The sequence below is a fragment of the Scyliorhinus canicula genome, chromosome 4 (assembly GCF_902713615.1).
Source record: "Scyliorhinus canicula chromosome 4, sScyCan1.1, whole genome shotgun sequence".
In the NCBI taxonomy this organism is placed as follows: domain Eukaryota; kingdom Metazoa; phylum Chordata; class Chondrichthyes; order Carcharhiniformes; family Scyliorhinidae; genus Scyliorhinus; species Scyliorhinus canicula.
In genome coordinates this window covers 77,275,466-77,292,943 of record NC_052149.1, presented here as the reverse complement: position 1 = coordinate 77,292,943, position 17,478 = coordinate 77,275,466, and the positions used below count along the sequence as shown (strand labels likewise).

The following is a 17,478-nucleotide window of genomic DNA, read 5'->3' as shown; positions in this document are numbered from 1 at the left end:
TTGGCATAATAAAAATCAGAATATAATCCAAGTTAAATTTTTAGTCACTTATTTTCAGTATATTTCAGTATGAGGAAATATCCTTAATAACTACCTAGAGAACAATGGCAAAATAATGTATTAAAATAGAATCTTGCACATATCATAAATGAAAAGCACTGCTTATAATAAATCAATTCAATTAATTTCTGCAGAATAAAGCATTAAACTGTTAAATGCCATATTTTGCATTTCGTTATTTGTGCTACAATTTTTCTATTAACTGCAGTTTTAGTGTTTTATCTTCAAGCCGCATGCAGATCAGCAAACGAATCAGCGCAAACAGAGCTCCCCCAGACTTTTCAATGTCTAGGCTGATATGCTGAGGAAGCATTCTGCAAACATATACTTCAAGCATTGGAACAAAAGCACACAGACAGCAATTGAAGATAGAGTAAATCAAACAGATTAGATGAAGATTGGCTGCCTCTTCCATGGTATCCACTAATCATTATAGCCTGTTAACTATAGTATTGGTCTTCGATCTATAAAATTAAATTTGGGGAATTATTTGGGCTAAACCCCAGAAAAGTGCAAACATATTAGTGGCTATGACAACACCAAGCCAAACCAGACTGACAAAATAAACAATTTCATCTCATTCTCAATATACATTACCCCACGTGCATATACTCAAACCTGTTTACACAACAGTAGATTATTGTGTGTTACTACATTCTAGTCAGCATCAATATATAACTTGTCAGTGCTCCAACATCTGCTTGAGCAATGTCACTGGCTCCTCTGCCACCCTTTCAACACTAAGCTAAATTCCAAGTGAATGTGACTAACGTTTGGTCTAGGGGTGTAAATCCTACTATTGTATCTTCTTTCTCAGGTACAGGGAAATTAGAGTGGAAATATATGTTATACATACGGTAGTGATTAAACTGATTTCTATAGTAAACGGTAATATAAATAAGGTAGTATACATTCTTTTGGAGGCATAGGACACCATTTTGGTTAGTAGTTTTGTCATAGCCTCCAGAGGCAAAGTGCCACTGGCAGCAAACATCAGCTGCTATCACATTATTCTGGTAACAGGCAAAATAACCTCTTAGTTTGCATGTGCAGGTTCACAATGCAAAACGGTCAGATTATTCGAGTTCACTATCTTTAGATCTTTAGCCCATTTACACAAATAAGGGGCTGGTTTAGCTCACAAGGCTAAATCGCTGGCTTTTAAAGCAGACCAAGCAGGCCAGCAGCACGGTTCGATTCCCGTACCAGCCTCCCCGGACAGGCGCCGGAATGTGGCGACTAGGGGCTTTTCACAGTATCTTCATTGAAGCCTACTCGTGACAATAAGCAATTTTCATTTCATTTCAGATAATTATACATCTATCCCAGTGTTGCCAAATCCACCCTGCAATATAAAAGGGATTAATTCGGACCAATGGGTCATTCTATGGAACAAATGCTATTGCAAGTAGTTCTGCTACCAAAATGAGAATTACATTGTTTTGTTCTAATGGCTTGGATATGTAAGTGTGTTGGAGCCACAATGTGCTACACCATGGAAATATGGGAATAGATGGCACCTACAATCCTTCATCAGACCTGCCACTGCAACATCAGAGGCGGTTTATGAACATCAGTATTGGAGATCATAAGGAAGCAGTTCCATCCTTTAGTGTTGGGATGTGTGTTGCAAATGGAACACAAATAATTATTTGGCAGAAGCACTTCCAAAAGTTGAAGTCCCAACCTTAAAGAAAAGGAAAGACTGGCATTTATGTAGTGCTTTGCATGATCACTGGTCATCCCAAAGCACTTCACAGCCCATAAAATATGTTTAAAGTGCAGTTATTTTTGTATCGCAGGAAACAAAGACGAGGTTCAGAACAAATAATTATTTGGCATTGTACACCCTACATCATTTTAATTTCTTCATCTTTGCTTCTTGGCTCGTGCTGTGGTACAATGGCAAAAGTGTTTCACCCAAGGAGACACTTGTCAATTGTGAATCTCGATGAGTGTTTGAAGACTATTTGACTATGGAGCCCTTCGCAGCTCAGATCTCTGCTCACAACGAAATTCACCACACTGTCACTGTACAATGATCAGCAGTCAGTTATTGGATGTGCTACGGCTAACTGCAGCTTCCCTATCATTCCCCCAGCTGAGATGAGCTAAGATTGAGAAATGAAGTTTCCTTGGGAGGCGGTGGGTGAGAGGGGGGAGTTAGTGTCAGACCATGTTACTCACAGTATTTAGATGAAATGATCCCCCAGTTGAAATGGTTCAGTGCCAAAGTAAAGCACCCACCCATTGGCAAGAGCATCACTGGAGTGTAAATGCATTGGGATTTGAAAAAGGAGCAGAAACATGACCTTCAGATCAAAAAATACACACAAGTGACTTCTCTTGATAAAACTGAAAAACCAACACCAGCATCTGCAATTAAAACTGAAGGTTTCTAAAAGATCAAATCCATTAAAAAAATGTTCTAATAATTAATGAAACTTTTCATTTTTCCATTTTAGATTTAAATGTGTTATTTTGCTGAGCTCGCCACACAATAATTATTAACACAAGCACACACACACACGTACACCTAGCAGGTTAACGCACCACACAGAATGCAATCTCATCCCTGGTGCAACCCAGGGATGAAATGACAAAGTTTTGAGTTTTTTTCACCCAGATTATGCAGAAGCGGGGATGGAAGCAGCATCCAGTGTTACCGTACCTGACAGATTTCTGGCTTCTTTAACAAAACAGCACATGTGAAGAAATAATTACAGCTGTGAGTTAGGATATAGGCAGTGAGACAGAACAAGAGCAAATCTTAACACCCAATAATTCTAAAGCAGGATCACTCTTGGTAACCTGAAGTGGCTCAGTTGGTTAAAGCCACTACCTGTGTGGTACTGAGTCATGCAGACTAGGAAGAGTACCATGTTCTGTCCCCAGTCTGTGCTGAGCTAACGAATATGTGTCCAGTCAGTGGTAGTAGCAACACAGTTGACCTTAACATGAGCATAAAAAGATGAGAAAAAGGGCAGAAGAGCATTCAGTCCACTGGGCTTGCCCAATCCCAGCACACGTCATTCGCCCACACCAATCTCTGCACAATCTACTGAAACGGGCAAAAAAATTCATATAATACAGATGAAGTTAATAAATTTAGCCAAAGTTCTAGCACATTGCTATTTAATAAACACTGGTGGATAGGGAATATATATGAATACTGGATGAAAAAGAATCACGCTCAGCAATTATTGCTTCAATGGTGGAACAGCCGACTTCCGGTTGCGGCTATGACCAGCTAAGTCGCACGTTTGGCTGCTCCTGCTACAAAGGTGTTTTCGGGCCGATTGGAGGGCCCCAACGGCGCTGTAAGGACAAATCCCGGTGGGGGAAGGCTCCCTGAAGAGAACCAGACCAACTTTATGGTCGGTACCCGGAGTGGGGTGGTAAAGAAAGCAACAGCAGCTCCCAAAAAAAAGCGGGGGAAGAAGACCAAAATGGCGGCCGGTGGAGCACCCGAGGAATGGAGGAAATGGGCGGAGGAGCAGCAGGCCGCTCTCCTGCGCTTCTTTACGGAGCTGAAAATGGAGCTCTTGGAGTCAATGAATGCGACGACCACCAGGCTGATGGGAGCCCAGGCGACCCAAGAGGCGTCGATTCGGGAGCTGCAACAGGAGATGACTGTGAGGGAGGAGGAGGCCACGGTCCTCGTGGGAAAGGTAGAGGTGCACGAGGCACTCCACCTGAAATGGCAGAGCCGTTTTGAGGAGCTGGATACCCGAATGAGGCGGAAGAACCTGAGGATCTTGGGCCTGGCAGAAGGCCTGGAGGGGTCAGACCTCCCGGGATATGTAGCAGAAATGCTGAGCTCCCTGATGGGGGCAGGGGCCGTCCCTTCGCCCCTGGAGCTGGAAGAGGCCTACAGGGTCATGGCTAGGAGGCCAAGAGCAAATGAGCCCCCGAGGGCGGTGCTGGTGCGGTTCCAGCGACTCAGCGACCGTGAGAGAGTGCTGGAGTGGGCCAAGAGGGAAAGGAGCAGTAAGTGGGAGAATTCGACGGTGAGGGTCTACCAGGACTGGAGTGCGGAGGTGGCAAAGCGGCGGGCCCGGTACAACCGGACGAAGGCGGTGCTACATGCAAAACGGATCAGGTTCGGAATGCTGCAGCCAGCGCGCTTGTGGGTCACCTACAGGAACCAACACCACTATTTTGAGTCCCCAGAGGAGGCGTGGGCCTTTGTACAGGAAGTGAAACTGGACTCGAATTAGACCCAGGGGATACTTGGCGGCCGTAGCCGCTCGGGTACTTTCAGCTGAATTCTTTGTTTGGATTTTGAACTCTTGCTGTGGTTTTTCTTCTGATGTTTTTTCCCCCTTTGCCAACTTCCCTTAGTTATTGTTATTGCGGTTATTCAGGGTTATTTATGGTTATTTATGCTGTTTGGTAGAGGGCGACTGTTAAGTACATTGTTATTTGTTATTTATCTGTTATTTATAATGTTAAGTTGGGGAGGTGGGACGGGGGGGAGAGCAGATCGGGGATATGGGCTCCTAGGGGGGGTTCTTTTACAGGCATGGACGGGGACGGGGGTGGAACTGAAGATGGCGGGGTGGGGTGTGGCAGGGCGAAAGCGCGGGCTTTCCTCTGTTTGCCCGCGCGCGGGGCAGAGGAGGGGGGAGGGGAGGAGTGCGGGGCGTGGCTAGCAATGGCGACCTTTCCCGCGCTGGAGCGGGGCCAGGGAGGAGTGGCAAGGGGGGGGGAGGCCCCCCCCGAGCCGGGGGGAGTCGGAGTGGGGCAGGAGCAGCCGGGTCAGCGTGAACCAGCTGACTTACGGGAGTACGATGGAGGGTACATCGCGGCTAGGAGGGGTCCTAGCCTGGGGGGGGGGGGAGGGAGGTTAGGGAGGGACACCGGGTTGCTGCTGAAAAGACCAGAAACGGGAAGTGGAGGACTGGAGAGGTGGGGGGAGGGGGACATCGCCATGGGGAGCGGGTCAGAAGGGGAGGGTCGACCCGGGGCGAGCAGGGAACAGGACATGGCTAATCGGCAGGGGAAGGGGGCGGGTCGTCCCGCGACCCGGCTGATCACTTGGAACGTGAGGGGGTTGAATGGGCCGGTCAAGAGATCAAGGGTATTCTCACACCTGAAGGGACTGAAGGCTGATGTAGCAATGTTACAGGAGACCCATTTGAAGGTAGTGGACCAGGTTCGCCTGAGAAGGGGGTGGGTGGGACAGGTGTTCCACTCTGGATTGGACGCAAAGAACCGGGGGGGTGGCGATTCTGGTGGGAAAGAGGGTGTTGTTCGTGGCGGAGGAGGTGGTGGCGGATAAGGAGGGTAGGTATGTGATGGTGAAGGGTAAGCTGCAGGGGGAGAAAGTGGTGATGGTCAACGTATATGCCCCGAACTGGGATGACGCGGGTTTTATGAGGCGCCTATTGGGCCTCATTCCGGGACTGGAGGCAGGGGGCTTGATCATGGGGGGGGACTTTAATACAGTGCTGGACCCCGGGCTAGACAGATCGAGCGCAAGGACCAATAGGAGGCCGGCAGCGGCAGAAGTGCTGAGGGGGTACATGGAGCAGATGGGAGGAGTAGACCCATGGAGGTTTGGTAGGCCGAGGGCGAGGGAGTATTCCTTTTTCTCCCACGTCCATAGAGTGTACTCCAGAATCGATTTCTTCGTGTTGAGCAGGGGGCTGATCCCGAGGGTACGGGAAGCTGAGTACTCGGCCATTGCGATCTCTGATCATGCACCGCATTGGGTGGATGTGGAAATGGGGGAGGCGCGGGACCAGCGCCCGCTGTGGCGGCTGGATGTGGGGCTGTTAGCGGACGACGAGGTGTGTAAAAGGGTCCGGAAGAGCATTGAGAGCTATCTGGACTTGAATGACACGGGTGAGGTGCAGGTGGGGATGGTCTGGGAGGCCCTGAAGGCAGTGATCAGGGGAGAGCTGATCTCCATAAGGGCGCATAGAGAAAGAAAGGAGAGGCAGGAGAGGGAGAGGCTGGTGGGGGAGCTATTGGAAGTGGATAGGAGATACGCGGAGGCACCAGAGGAGGGGCTGCTGGAAGAACGGCGCAGCCTGCAGGTCAAGTTCGACCTGCTGACCACCAGGAAGGCAGAGACGCAGTGGAGAAGGGCACAGGGCGCGGTCTATGAGTATGGGGAAAAGGCGAGCAGGATGCTGGCACACCAGCTTCGCAAACGAGATGCGGCTAGGGAGATTGGGGGAGTGAAGGAGAGGGGCGGGAAGGTAGTGCAGAAGGGGCAAGAAGTGAACGGGGTCTTCAGGGATTTTTACAAGGAGTTGTATCGGTCTGAGCCGCCGACAAGGAGAGGGGGAATGGAGGACTTCCTAAACAAATTGAGGTTCCCAAGGGTCCAGGAGGGGCTGGTAGAAGGGCTGGGGGCGCCAATAGGGCTAGAGGAGCTAGTCAAGGGAATAGGTCAGATGCAAGCGGGGAAGGCGCCGGGGCCAGATGGGTTCCCGGTGGAATTCTATAAGAAAAATGTGGACTTGGTGGGACCGGTACTGGTACGAGCCTTTAATGAGGCGCGAGAGGGGGGGGTTCTGCCCCCGACAATGTCGCAGGCTCTGATCTCCCTGATATTGAAGCGGGATAAAGACCCCGTGCAGTGCGGGTCCTACAGGCCTATCTCGCTTTTGAACGTGGATGCCAAGTTGCTGGCAAAGATCCTGGCAGCTAGAATAGAGGATTGTGTGCCAGGGGTAATCCATGAGGACCAGACGGGGTTCGTGAAGGGGCGGCAGCTCAACACGAACGTGCGGAGATTGCTGAATGTAATTATGATGCCGGCAGTGGAGGGGGAGGCTGAGATAGTGGTAGCGCTGGACGCGGAGAAGGCATTCGATAGGGTGGAGTGGGAGTACCTGTGGGAGACGTTGAAACGGTTTGGGTTTGGGGAAGGGTTTATTAAGTGGGTGAAGTTGCTCTACTCGGCCCCGACGGCGAGTGTAGTGACAAACGGGAGGAGGTCGGAGTATTTCGGGCTCCACCGAGGGACCAGGCAGGGATGTCCCCTATCCCCCCTACTTTTCGCACTGGCGATTGAACCGTTGGCGATGGCACTGAGGGGTTCAGGGGGGTGGAGAGGACTGACTAGGGGAGGGGAGGAACATCGAGTATCGCTGTATGCGGATGATCTACTGCTGTACGTGGCAGACCCAGAAGGGGGAATGCCGGAGATAATGGAACTATTAGCAGAGTTTGGGGACTTTTCGGGGTACAAATTAAATTTGGGCAAAAGCGAGGTTTTTGTGATACACCCGGGGGACCAGGGAGAGGGTATTGGGAGACTCCCCTTCAAGCGAGCAGGAAAGAGCTTTAGGTACTTAGGGGTGCAGGTGGCAAGGAACTGGGGGACCCTCCACAAGTTGAACTTTTCCAGGCTGGTGGAACAGATGGAGGAGGAGTTTAAGAGGTGGGACATGGTACCGTTGTCGCTGGCGGGGAGGGTGCAGTCAATCAAAATGACGGTCCTCCCAAGGTTCTTGTTTTTATTTCAGTGCTTGCCCATCTTCCTCCCTAGGGCCTTCTTCAAAAAGGTGACGAGTAGCATCATGAGCTACGTGTGGGCGCATGGCACCCCAAGGGTGAGGAGGGTCTTTTTGGAGCGGAGTAGGGACAGTGGAGGGCTGGCACTGCCCAATCTCTCGGGGTACTACTGGGCGGCAAATGTGTCAATGGTGCGCAAGTGGATGATGGAAGGGGAGGGGGCAGCTTGGAAACGAATGGAGAGGGCGTCCTGTGGCAACACAAGCCTGGGGGCCCTAGTAACGGCACCATGGCCGCTCCCCCCCACGAGGTACACCACGAGCCCGGTGGTGGCGGCCACCCTCAAGATATGGGGGCAGTGGAGGCGACATAGGGGTGAAATGGGAGGTCTGTTGGCGGCGCCAATAAGAGGGAACCATAGATTCATCCCGGGGAACATCGACGGGGGATTTCAGAGCTGGTACAGGGTGGGCATACGGCAGCTGAAGGACCTGTTTATAGAGGGGAGGTTTGCGAGCCTGGGAGGGCTGGAGGAGAAGTTTGAGCTCCCCCCGGGAAACATGTTCAGATATTTACAAGTGAAGGCATTTGCTAGGCGGCAGGTGGAGGGGTTTCCCCTGCTCCCCAGTAAGGGGGCGAGTGATAGGGTGCTCTCGGGGGTCTGGGTCGGAGGGGGGAAGATATCAGACATCTACAAGATAATGCAGGAGGCGGAAGCAGCATCGGGGGAGGAGCTGAAAGCCAAGTGGGAAGGGGAGCTGGGAGAGCAGATAGAAGACGGGACGTGGGCGGATGCACTGGAGAAGGTCAACTCTTCCTCCTCGTGTGCGAGACTGAGCCTCATTCAATTTAAGGTGCTGCATAGAGCTCACATGACGGGGACAAGGATGAGCCGGTTCTTTGGGGGTGAGGACAGGTGTGTCAGATGTCTGGGAAGCCCAGCGAACCATGTGCATATGTTCTGGGCATGTCCGGTGCTGGAAGGTTCTGGAAGGGGGTGGCAAGGACGGTGTCGAAGGTGGTGGGGTCCAGGGTCAAACCAGGATGGGGGCTTGCGATCTTTGGGGTCGGGGTAGAACCGGGGGTACAGGAGGCTAGGGAGGCCGGAATACTGGCCTTTGCGTCCCTAGTGGCTCGACGAAGGATATTAATTCAATGGAAGGACGCGAGGCCTCCAAGCGTTGAAACTTGGATTAATGATATGGCTAGCTATATTCAGCTAGAAAGGATCAAATTTGCCCTGAGAGGGTCGGTACAGGGATTCGCCAGGCGGTGGCAACCTTTCCTTGACTTTTTAGATCAGAGATAGACGTTCGGGGTCGTGGCAGCAGCAACCCGGGGGAGGGAGGGGGGGGAGGGGAGGGCAGCAAGGGTCGTGGGGGGACACGCACGACTGTAACGCGGGCAAGCCTGCTCGCTGCTCATGTCTGAAACTGTAGGCTGCCTTGGTTGTTAAGGTTGCCTGGGGGGGGGGGGGGGGGGGGGGGAGGACTGGTGCGCGCGAGAGGGCGGGCGAGGGAGGGACATTTGCCTAGAGGGATTGTGTTGTAAATAATTTAAAAATTAGTAGGGGTAAATGTCTGTATGGAAAAACTCTTTCAATAAAAATTATTTAAAAAAAAAATAAAAAATGGTGGAACAGCCTGCTGACACCTAAATAAAAGAGCCACATGTATAAGGTATGGGGGGGGGGGTGCAGGCATTCATGGACACATAATTTATTTTCAGCAGAGGTAAAAAGTCTCATCAAATCTCTTAAAGTATTCCAAGAACTTCACAGAATGAATCACTGAAATGTGCTGTCATTTATTTATTTTTTCTAAATTAAGGGGCAATTTAGCGTGGCCAATCCACCTACCCTGCACATCTCTTTGGGTTGGGGGGGGGGGGGGGGGGGGGGGGGGGGTGTGAGACCCACGCAGACACGGGGAGAATGTGCAAACTTCACATGGACAGTGACCAGGGGCCAGGATCGAACCCGGGTCCTCAGCGCCATGAAGCAGCAGTGCTAACCACTGCGCCACCATGTTGCCCTGATGACTATTATTTATGAAAACAAATGGAAGAGATGCTTTTCATCGGAATGTATGATTCCATGGTTAACAAGTTCCTTCTAGGTCATTACCAAAAAGATAAATTGTTTGTAAAAGTCAAGGCCAATGAGTTTGGCGGGCTGTTTAAGCAGGAGAGTCATCAGACAAGACCTTAAGCACTTTAAATTGCAGGTCAGAACAATTTCCTGGTCCTAGGTCAGCACTTGCTGGCAGAGCTCCTGCCGGTACAATCTTATGGGAGGTGGCCACCTACTTGGCCATCTCTGGATCCACCATATGAATAAGGATGGTTGATGGTTCCCGAGGCTGCAGGCCCAAACAGATGACTGCAACCTTGGAAGGATGTCAAGCAGACCAAGGGTGGGACTCTGTTTCTGAGAAGTGTTGACGCCGATGCAGAATCGGTTGTCTTCAAAGACAGCAAAACTGGCACCGCACCTGGGCCGATTCAGCTACTATTCAGGGGCTAGTACTGGCACCACGTGGAACACAATCGATTCCAATGAGAAACGGTGTGGGATTCGCCGGTTTTGCAATCGACACTCAGGAGGCTGACAAGCTACAGCCACATATACACACTGCACTCCCCACACACACCATCCCAGCCAACAGGATGGTAGTAAAACGCGTGGCTCCACGTTTCGTGGACGCAGAGCTTGAGACCCTCCTGGATGCCATGGAGGAGATGCGGATGACTTTGTACCCTGCCCCGGGAAGGAGGCTGCCAGCCGCCACTATTCGCCCTGTTTGGATCCTGTTGGCAGAGGCCGTGAGCTCTGTGAGCAACATTGTCCAGACCGGTCAGCAGTGCCAAAAAAAAAAACTGCACAACCTCCTCAGAGCAGCCAGGGTGAGTAGGCAGCACTGTGCCCCTGGCACTAACGCCCATCCCAGAGGGCAACCGAACGCCCACCCTGCACCACATGCTGGCACCTGTACCGACCACCATGGCCGGGTGCGCTGGCCACTGAGGCCACCAGCTACCCACCCCTGGGCTGCATGCACCGGACTGTCTATCACGGTCATTTTCTGTTTCCCCCCACCCCAGGAGAAGGCCGACCACAATCGCCAGGGTGGGGGAGTATAAGTGGGGTACCGCTGAACCTGTGGCCCGCTAACCATGGCAAAGAGGTCGGCAGCCCGGAGGAAAGGAAGGCCACCAGGATGGAGTTCGGCCACGGGCGAGGAAATCAGACCCTGCTCAATCGCGGTTCCCCACTACACGCATGTGCGTGTCAACCCCCCCCCCCCCCACTAAATCCACCCCCACACCACACCACCCCCTCACTCATCCCCACCACCCCGGCCTAATCTTGCATCTTCCCTTGTGTCTTGCAGGAGCAGGAACAGCTGGAGATAGGGCGGGTCCATCTGGTGTCCTTCGCCCCCAGTCAGTGCCAGAGTGCCACAGCCGGAGGCACCCCCACCCCCCCCCCATGAGGTGAGCAGTGATGAGAGCAGCTCGGATGGCAGCCATCCACCCGAGACTCAGGAGACCCCAGAGCTCGAGTAGAAGGATGACACTGACTTTCCGTCACAGCTGACTCCAACACCTCCTTCCCACGGACACTCTCCTTGGTTGGGTACTTTAGTGAAGAGGCTCCTGGGATACTATCTGGTGTGCACCACACAGTTGACCCGGGACAGAAGGTGGAGGTAGGAACTTCCAAGGGGATGGACGGTCTGAGGGCGGGCCGACCCGAGGGACTAGCTACCAGACGGGTTTCGGGCTTCTGGAACGGACAGTCCATCGATCGTGGAGATGTAGTCGCAGAGCCAGGGACTGAGGGGTTGTCAGCGAGCATTCAGTACCTGCAGGTGCAGTTGGAGGAGTTAGACTGCGTGCAGGAGCAGGAGGTGGTGCCGACAATGTGTGCCACCCAGACCAACACCGCACGGGTGTTATCTGCAGTGGAGGCATTGGGGGCAATGGTTTTGACTATGGATCATCATGTCCAAGGCATGGGTCATTCTGTAAAGGCACTGTCCGAGGCCCAGGACAGGGTTCCTGCTTCACAGGCAACCACGTGCCAGAGAGCCACCTGGAAATCGCAGCGGCGCTCCGGAGCGTGCGCCAGTCACAGCAGGCAATGGCTGGGAACATCGGCAGCATTGCCCAGACACTGGCCAGCATGGCATAGGCACAGAGGGAGGAGGCCCAATCCCAGAGGAAGATGGCGCAGCCACTAGCTGATGTGACATAGGTCCAGAGGGTACTGGCACAGCCAATGGGTGATGTGGCGCAGTCCCAGATGGAGATTGTCCACTCCCTGCGCTACCTGGCTGTTAGCATGCAGACGCTGGTCGAGACCAGAGTGGGCCTCCAGGACTGGCAGCGCCAGGTGGCGGGGAGCTTCAGGGATAGCTCTGCTCGCACTCCCGTCCCATGGAGTAGCCCGGGGGCATTCGGGCACCCCAAGGGAGGAGGAGGTGATGGGGCCCGTGCTGGTGACTCCCGCTGGGGAGGTGCTGGAACACTGCAGCACCTCAGACTCCCCCACTCCTGTCCCTGGTGCACAGCCAGTAGACAGAACAGGGCGGCATCACACTACCTGGGACACCCGAGCAGCAGCCGGGCCCATCCATGCCCGGTCGCCCCAGAAGACGCCCGCCAATGGGGACCCAGGGCACAGGGCGGGAATCACAGCCTCCACTCCTGCTGTACCGTCTGGGGAACCACCTAGACATAGTGTTAGGGCCCGTAAGGCCAGAAAGTTATTCACTCGTTAAGTTGGCATGGTGCAGGGTAGTTTAGTTATAGGGGCTAGGACACAAATCTGTATGTACATTATCACATTAAAAATCTGTTACTACTGCTACAACCTTTTTTCTGTGCTGTCAGATGGGTGCCAGGGGTGGGCTGGTCTGAGCTGGCCAAAGAGGGGGAATGGGCGGATGTTGTGGGTGGCCCGGGCTCGGCTCCCCCCGCCACTGACCGTTCCCACCACCGTAACCCCAGGATCCGGAGGGACCATATAATGGAATGGTCAGCTCGCATGCAGGGATCACCTGGGTGGATGGTGGAAAGCGCTACCAGGGGTAGGAGTCGGACATTTTCAATCGATATGGAACGCCAGGCTTCATCCCAGCCAGGGGGTGGGGGCGTCGATCACCCCCTGGACCAGAGGCATCCCGATGATGTGGAAAACCCCAGTGCCCTGGCATCCTGGTGGGCTCGGGCCACGTTGAAATGGATGTATTTAGCTGCCTGGGCATATGGGGCCTCCGTGACGGCGCAGATGCACCTGTGCATCGAGGTCTATGAGATCACGGGCAGGTCCGCACTCTGCATCTGGAAGGACACCATCGCGTAAAGGTTCAGGGGGACCATCACCTTGATGGCTACAGGGAGCAGGTGTCCTCCCCCATACCCCCGCGGTGCCAGGTGTGCCATGATGTGGCAGATATGTCGCACTATCTCCCTGCTCAGCCAGAGTCTTTGATGGCATGCCTGGTCTAGCAGGTCATCGAATGACAGGCGGTGCCGGTACATACTAGGCCTCATGTGACGCTGCCTTGGCCCTCCCTCCTCGGCCTGTCGGATGGCCGGCTCTCCATCCTGGGTGGCTACCTCTTGTCCCTCTGAGGCACACTCCGCTGCTGCAGCTTCCTTCTCCTCCAGCAGCTCCAGCTCGTACAGCCGCAGGGCATCGCCCAGGGCTGCGGAAACGAGCAGGAAGTCCACCATTGCTGCTTGAATTCCAATATCTATTGGCTGCAGGAGGGGAAAGGCCGACATGTTAGCATGGTGCGTACCCCCATGCCCAACTAGGTTCATCGGGCTACATGATGGCCTCGGCTGGCACTGCAGGCTCCACACCCGCTTGCCCGTCCCCCACCCCCTCTTCTCCGCACCCTTGCCCCCATCGTTGCCTGGCACCATGGCCTCTGGCCCTGGCGCCTGTCTCTGATGCCAGGGGTACCGTCAGCTGCCACTGCTGTTGCCATGGGTACGCTCCACGGCCTCCGCCCGGAGCCCCCTTAGGGGCTACAGTGGGTGTCGCCCTTGGGTGGGCTGCCTGATGGCCTGCCAGCAGGTGCCGGCTGGGTTGAGGGGGTACGGCGTGGGTTGGGATGCGGTGGTGGGGGGGAAGGGCACCCACACAGTCAGTGTCTTTCTGCAGAACCAAGGGCCAAGTTGGGTGGTCAGTGGGGTGGGCAGCAAGATGGCTGCCTTGCAGGACACGGCAATGGCGGTCTGTGGCTGGATACCACCCCGGCCTCACGGCTCGTTCCCCTGTCACCCCCCTCCCCTGGCCCTGGTGATGGAATCTTCTGGTCCTGCCGCTGTCAATGGGGTTTCCCATTGTTCACACCCTCTGCCACCGGGAAACCTGCAGCGTGAAGGTCAACATTGGCGGAACTAGATGATCCCACCAGTGGGAACGGCTGGAGAATCCCGCCCAATAAAATCTGTCTTCTGGAGCACTGAGCTTGCTCCATATTCCATGGTGTGGAAGGCTTTTCACCTACCGGCATCAGAACACCTGTTAAGATGTAAGCCATTTGGTGCAACAATTGGATTTGCTGATGTTATACAATTAATTCATATTGATATCCCACTTTTACAAACGTTTAGACAGTTAAAATTCATTGACAGTGCTTTGGTGCCTTTTCCATTATGAGTACTATATCAACCTCCTGATACTTAACGCACTTGTCGAGTTTTTCACTGTTTTGGCGCCAGTGGGTCATATCTTTCCTCCACCTCAGATTTTCTTGACTTCCAAATGCACTTCCAGATGGACTTCGTTCTGCACAAAGAATAAACATTAAAATGAGCTCTGAGTAATTAGTGCTTAAAGGAACCGTGTTTGCTGTTCAAAGCACTTCTTCAAAGGCTATGTGAGAAATAATGGAAATGTCACTTCCACGTAAGTAGGTTTTATTAATAATTTAGAAATTGCTGAAAAAGAGGCACGCTGTCAAAGTTTGTTGTCTTGCACTCGTCACGACAGGTGCAAGAATGCCAAATTTCAAATGGAAAAAAATGTTATATTGCATGAGGAAAAAGTGCTGATTGGTTGGCAAATTGACTCTGATCAAGATTTTGCCATGGCAAATGCAGCAGGGGATGGTTACCCTCCAGGCTTTTGTTTAATTCAAGAAAGGCTCAATGTCTGGGCACATTGATTGATTGATTTATTGTCACATGTACCGAAGTACAGTGAAAAGTATTTTTCTGCGGTCAAGGGAACGTACAGAGTACATACATAGTAGACAAAAAGAATAATCGACAGAGTACATTGAGAAATAGTACATCGACAAATAGTGATGGTTACAGTGTGGAACAAGGGCCAAACAAAACAAATACATGAGCAAGAGCAGCATAGGGCGTCGTGAATAGTGTTCTTACAGGGAATAGATCAGTCCGAAGGGGGAGTCGTTGAAGAGTCTTGTAGCTGTGGGGAAGTAGCTGTGGGGAAGTAGCTGTTCCTATGTCTGGGTGTGAGAGTCTTCAGAGTTCTGTATCTTCTGCCTGATGGAAGGATCTGGAAGAGGGCAAAGCTTGGGTGCGAGGAGTCTCTGATAATGCTGTCTGCCTTCCTGAGGCAGCGGGAGGTGTATACAGAATCAATGTGGGGGTGGCAAGCTTGTGTGATGCGTTGGGCTGAGTTCACCACACTCTGCAGTTTCTTGCGATCTTGGGTTGAGCAGTTGCCATACCAGGCTGTGATGCAGCCGGATAGGATGCTCTCTATCGCACATCTGTAGAAATTTGAGAGAGTCGATGCAGACATGCCAAATTTCTTTAGCTTCCGTAGGAAGTAGGGACGTTGTTGGGCTTTCTTGACTGTTGCATCAACGTGAGTGGACTAGGACAGACAGTTGGTGATGGTGACCCCCAGGAACTTAAAGCTATCGACCATCTCCAAGAGCCATTGATGTAGTCAGGGGTGTGTGTCCAGTTCCTTGGTTTTGCCGACATTTAGAGAGTTGTTGTTTTTGGTACACCATGCAACCAAGTGATCTATCTCCCTTCTGTAGTCTGATCCATCGTAGTTTGAGATACGACCCACCAGTCGTATCATCTGCAAACTTGTAGATCAAATTAGAGTTAGATACTGCCACACAGTCGAGTGTGTATAAGGAGTACAGTAGAGGACTGAGCACACATCCGTGCAGAGCCCCGGTGTTGAGGACTATTGTGGAGGAGATGCTGTTGCCTATCCTGACAGATTGCTGTCTGTTGGTGAGGAAGTCATGGATTCAGCTGCACAGGGAGGGGTCAAGTCCAAGATTGCAAAGTTTGATTATTAGTCTTGTTGGGATAATGGTGTTGAAGGTGGAGCTGTAGTTAATGAACAGCAGTTTGACGTAGGTGTCCTTATTGTCGAGTGTTGATTGTAAGGCCAGGGCGATAGCACCTGCTGTGGACCGGATAGCATATGCTGCGGATCGTTACCGTTGGCTTGCCAAAGACAGGTTCCTGCTTCTGAATTTATGTACCTTATGGCAAGCATACGTGAGACACATTGCAAGCCCGATGGATAATCTTAAATTGGTTGGTAGTCTAATTCTTAGCAGACCCAGGATTGTTCAACAGGTCCAATCGTGGAACCACATCTAACATGAGACATTACGTTCGAAGTTTTGCAAGTACAGGCCGGTTAAATATCGTTAGTACTTTGCCTATTGTGAACAGCAAAAGGGACATGCTGTTTTGATATGATCTGCCAGTCATTGGTTCATGTGACTTACGTATCCTGTGGACTAACCTGATTAGATCATTGCTTCTTGTGTATTGCACACATTCTAGAATGGGCCAAAGGATGCCACTTTTGGATCCGAAAAATGCCCAATCTACCTCAAATTACCCTGGAAGGGATGAAATATCTCAAATATATGAGCAACAGGTGAAAGCAGTCTTTTCATACTGCTACTATGCAGCATCAACACGAGAGGCATTTTTCAATATCTAACAGGAAACTGCCATCAAGCCGAATAAAAACGTTGTGCCTACCACACAAATGAGTAATGTGGTATATAAATTGCTGGTCCAATACCAGGCACATAGGTTGTACATCCAAATGGCTGGAGGATCTAATCAAACAACAAGTTAATTCGACTGTTTGCAACAGAGTAGTGACTGCACTCAACTTGCCTGTGCTCGTGAAACTTAACACATAATGTCTAATGGGTGTCACGGTAGCACAGTGGTTAGCACTGTTACTTCTCAGCGTCAGGGACCCGATTCTCGGCTTGGGTCAATGTTTATGCAGAGTCTTCATGTTCTCCCCGTGTCTGCGTGGGTTTCCACCGGGTGCTCCGGTTTCCTCCTACAAGTCCCGAAAGACGTGCTTGTTAGGGAAATTGGACATTCTGAATTCTCTCTGTGTACCCAAACAGGCGCCAGAATGTGGTGACTGGGAGATTTTCACAGTAACGTCATTGCAGTTTTTTAGAACAGTACAGCACAGAACAGGCCCTTCGGCCCTCAATGTTGTGCCGAGCAATGATCACCCTACTCAAGCCCACGTATCCACCCTATACCAGTAACCCAACAACCCCCATTAACATTATTTTTTAGGACACTAAGGGCAATTTAGCCTGGCCAATCCACCTAACCCGCACATCTTTGGACTGTGGGAGGAAACCGGAGCACCCGGAGGAAACCCACGCACACACGGGGAGGACGTGCAGACTCCGCACAGACAGTGCCCCAGCCGGGAATCGAACCTGGGACCCTGGAGCTGTGAAGCATTGATGCTAACCACCATGCTACCGTGCTGCCCTAAATGCAGTGTTAATGTAAGCCTACTTGCGACACTAATAAAATTAGTATTATTGCTAGATATGATTCTGTGATTGGACAGCACTTGAAAATACTGAGTGAGCTAAGAATTACACTAATGAGTGCAGCATGGTGGCGCAGTGGTTAGCACTGCTG

At 51.9% G+C, this 17,478-nt stretch overlaps 1 protein-coding gene across 15 annotated transcripts in view; it reads right to left on the bottom strand.

The window, feature by feature from the left end:
* Positions 1-17,478, bottom strand: part of dock7 (dedicator of cytokinesis 7) — a 223,709-nt gene that overhangs the window by 43,256 nt on the left and 162,975 nt on the right. For 8 of the 15 annotated variants that reach the window (XM_038794509.1, XM_038794510.1, XM_038794511.1 and 5 more), the window contains 2 exons: positions 14,245-14,341; positions 2,732-2,749 (listed from right to left, as the gene is read on the bottom strand). In XM_038794509.1, coding sequence (XP_038650437.1) covers positions 2,732-2,749; positions 14,245-14,341 — 115 coding nt within the window. The remainder of the gene's footprint in view (positions 1-2,731; positions 2,750-14,244; positions 14,342-17,478) is intronic. The other 7 variants (XM_038794512.1, XM_038794513.1, XM_038794522.1 and 4 more) reach the window with 1 other exon arrangement.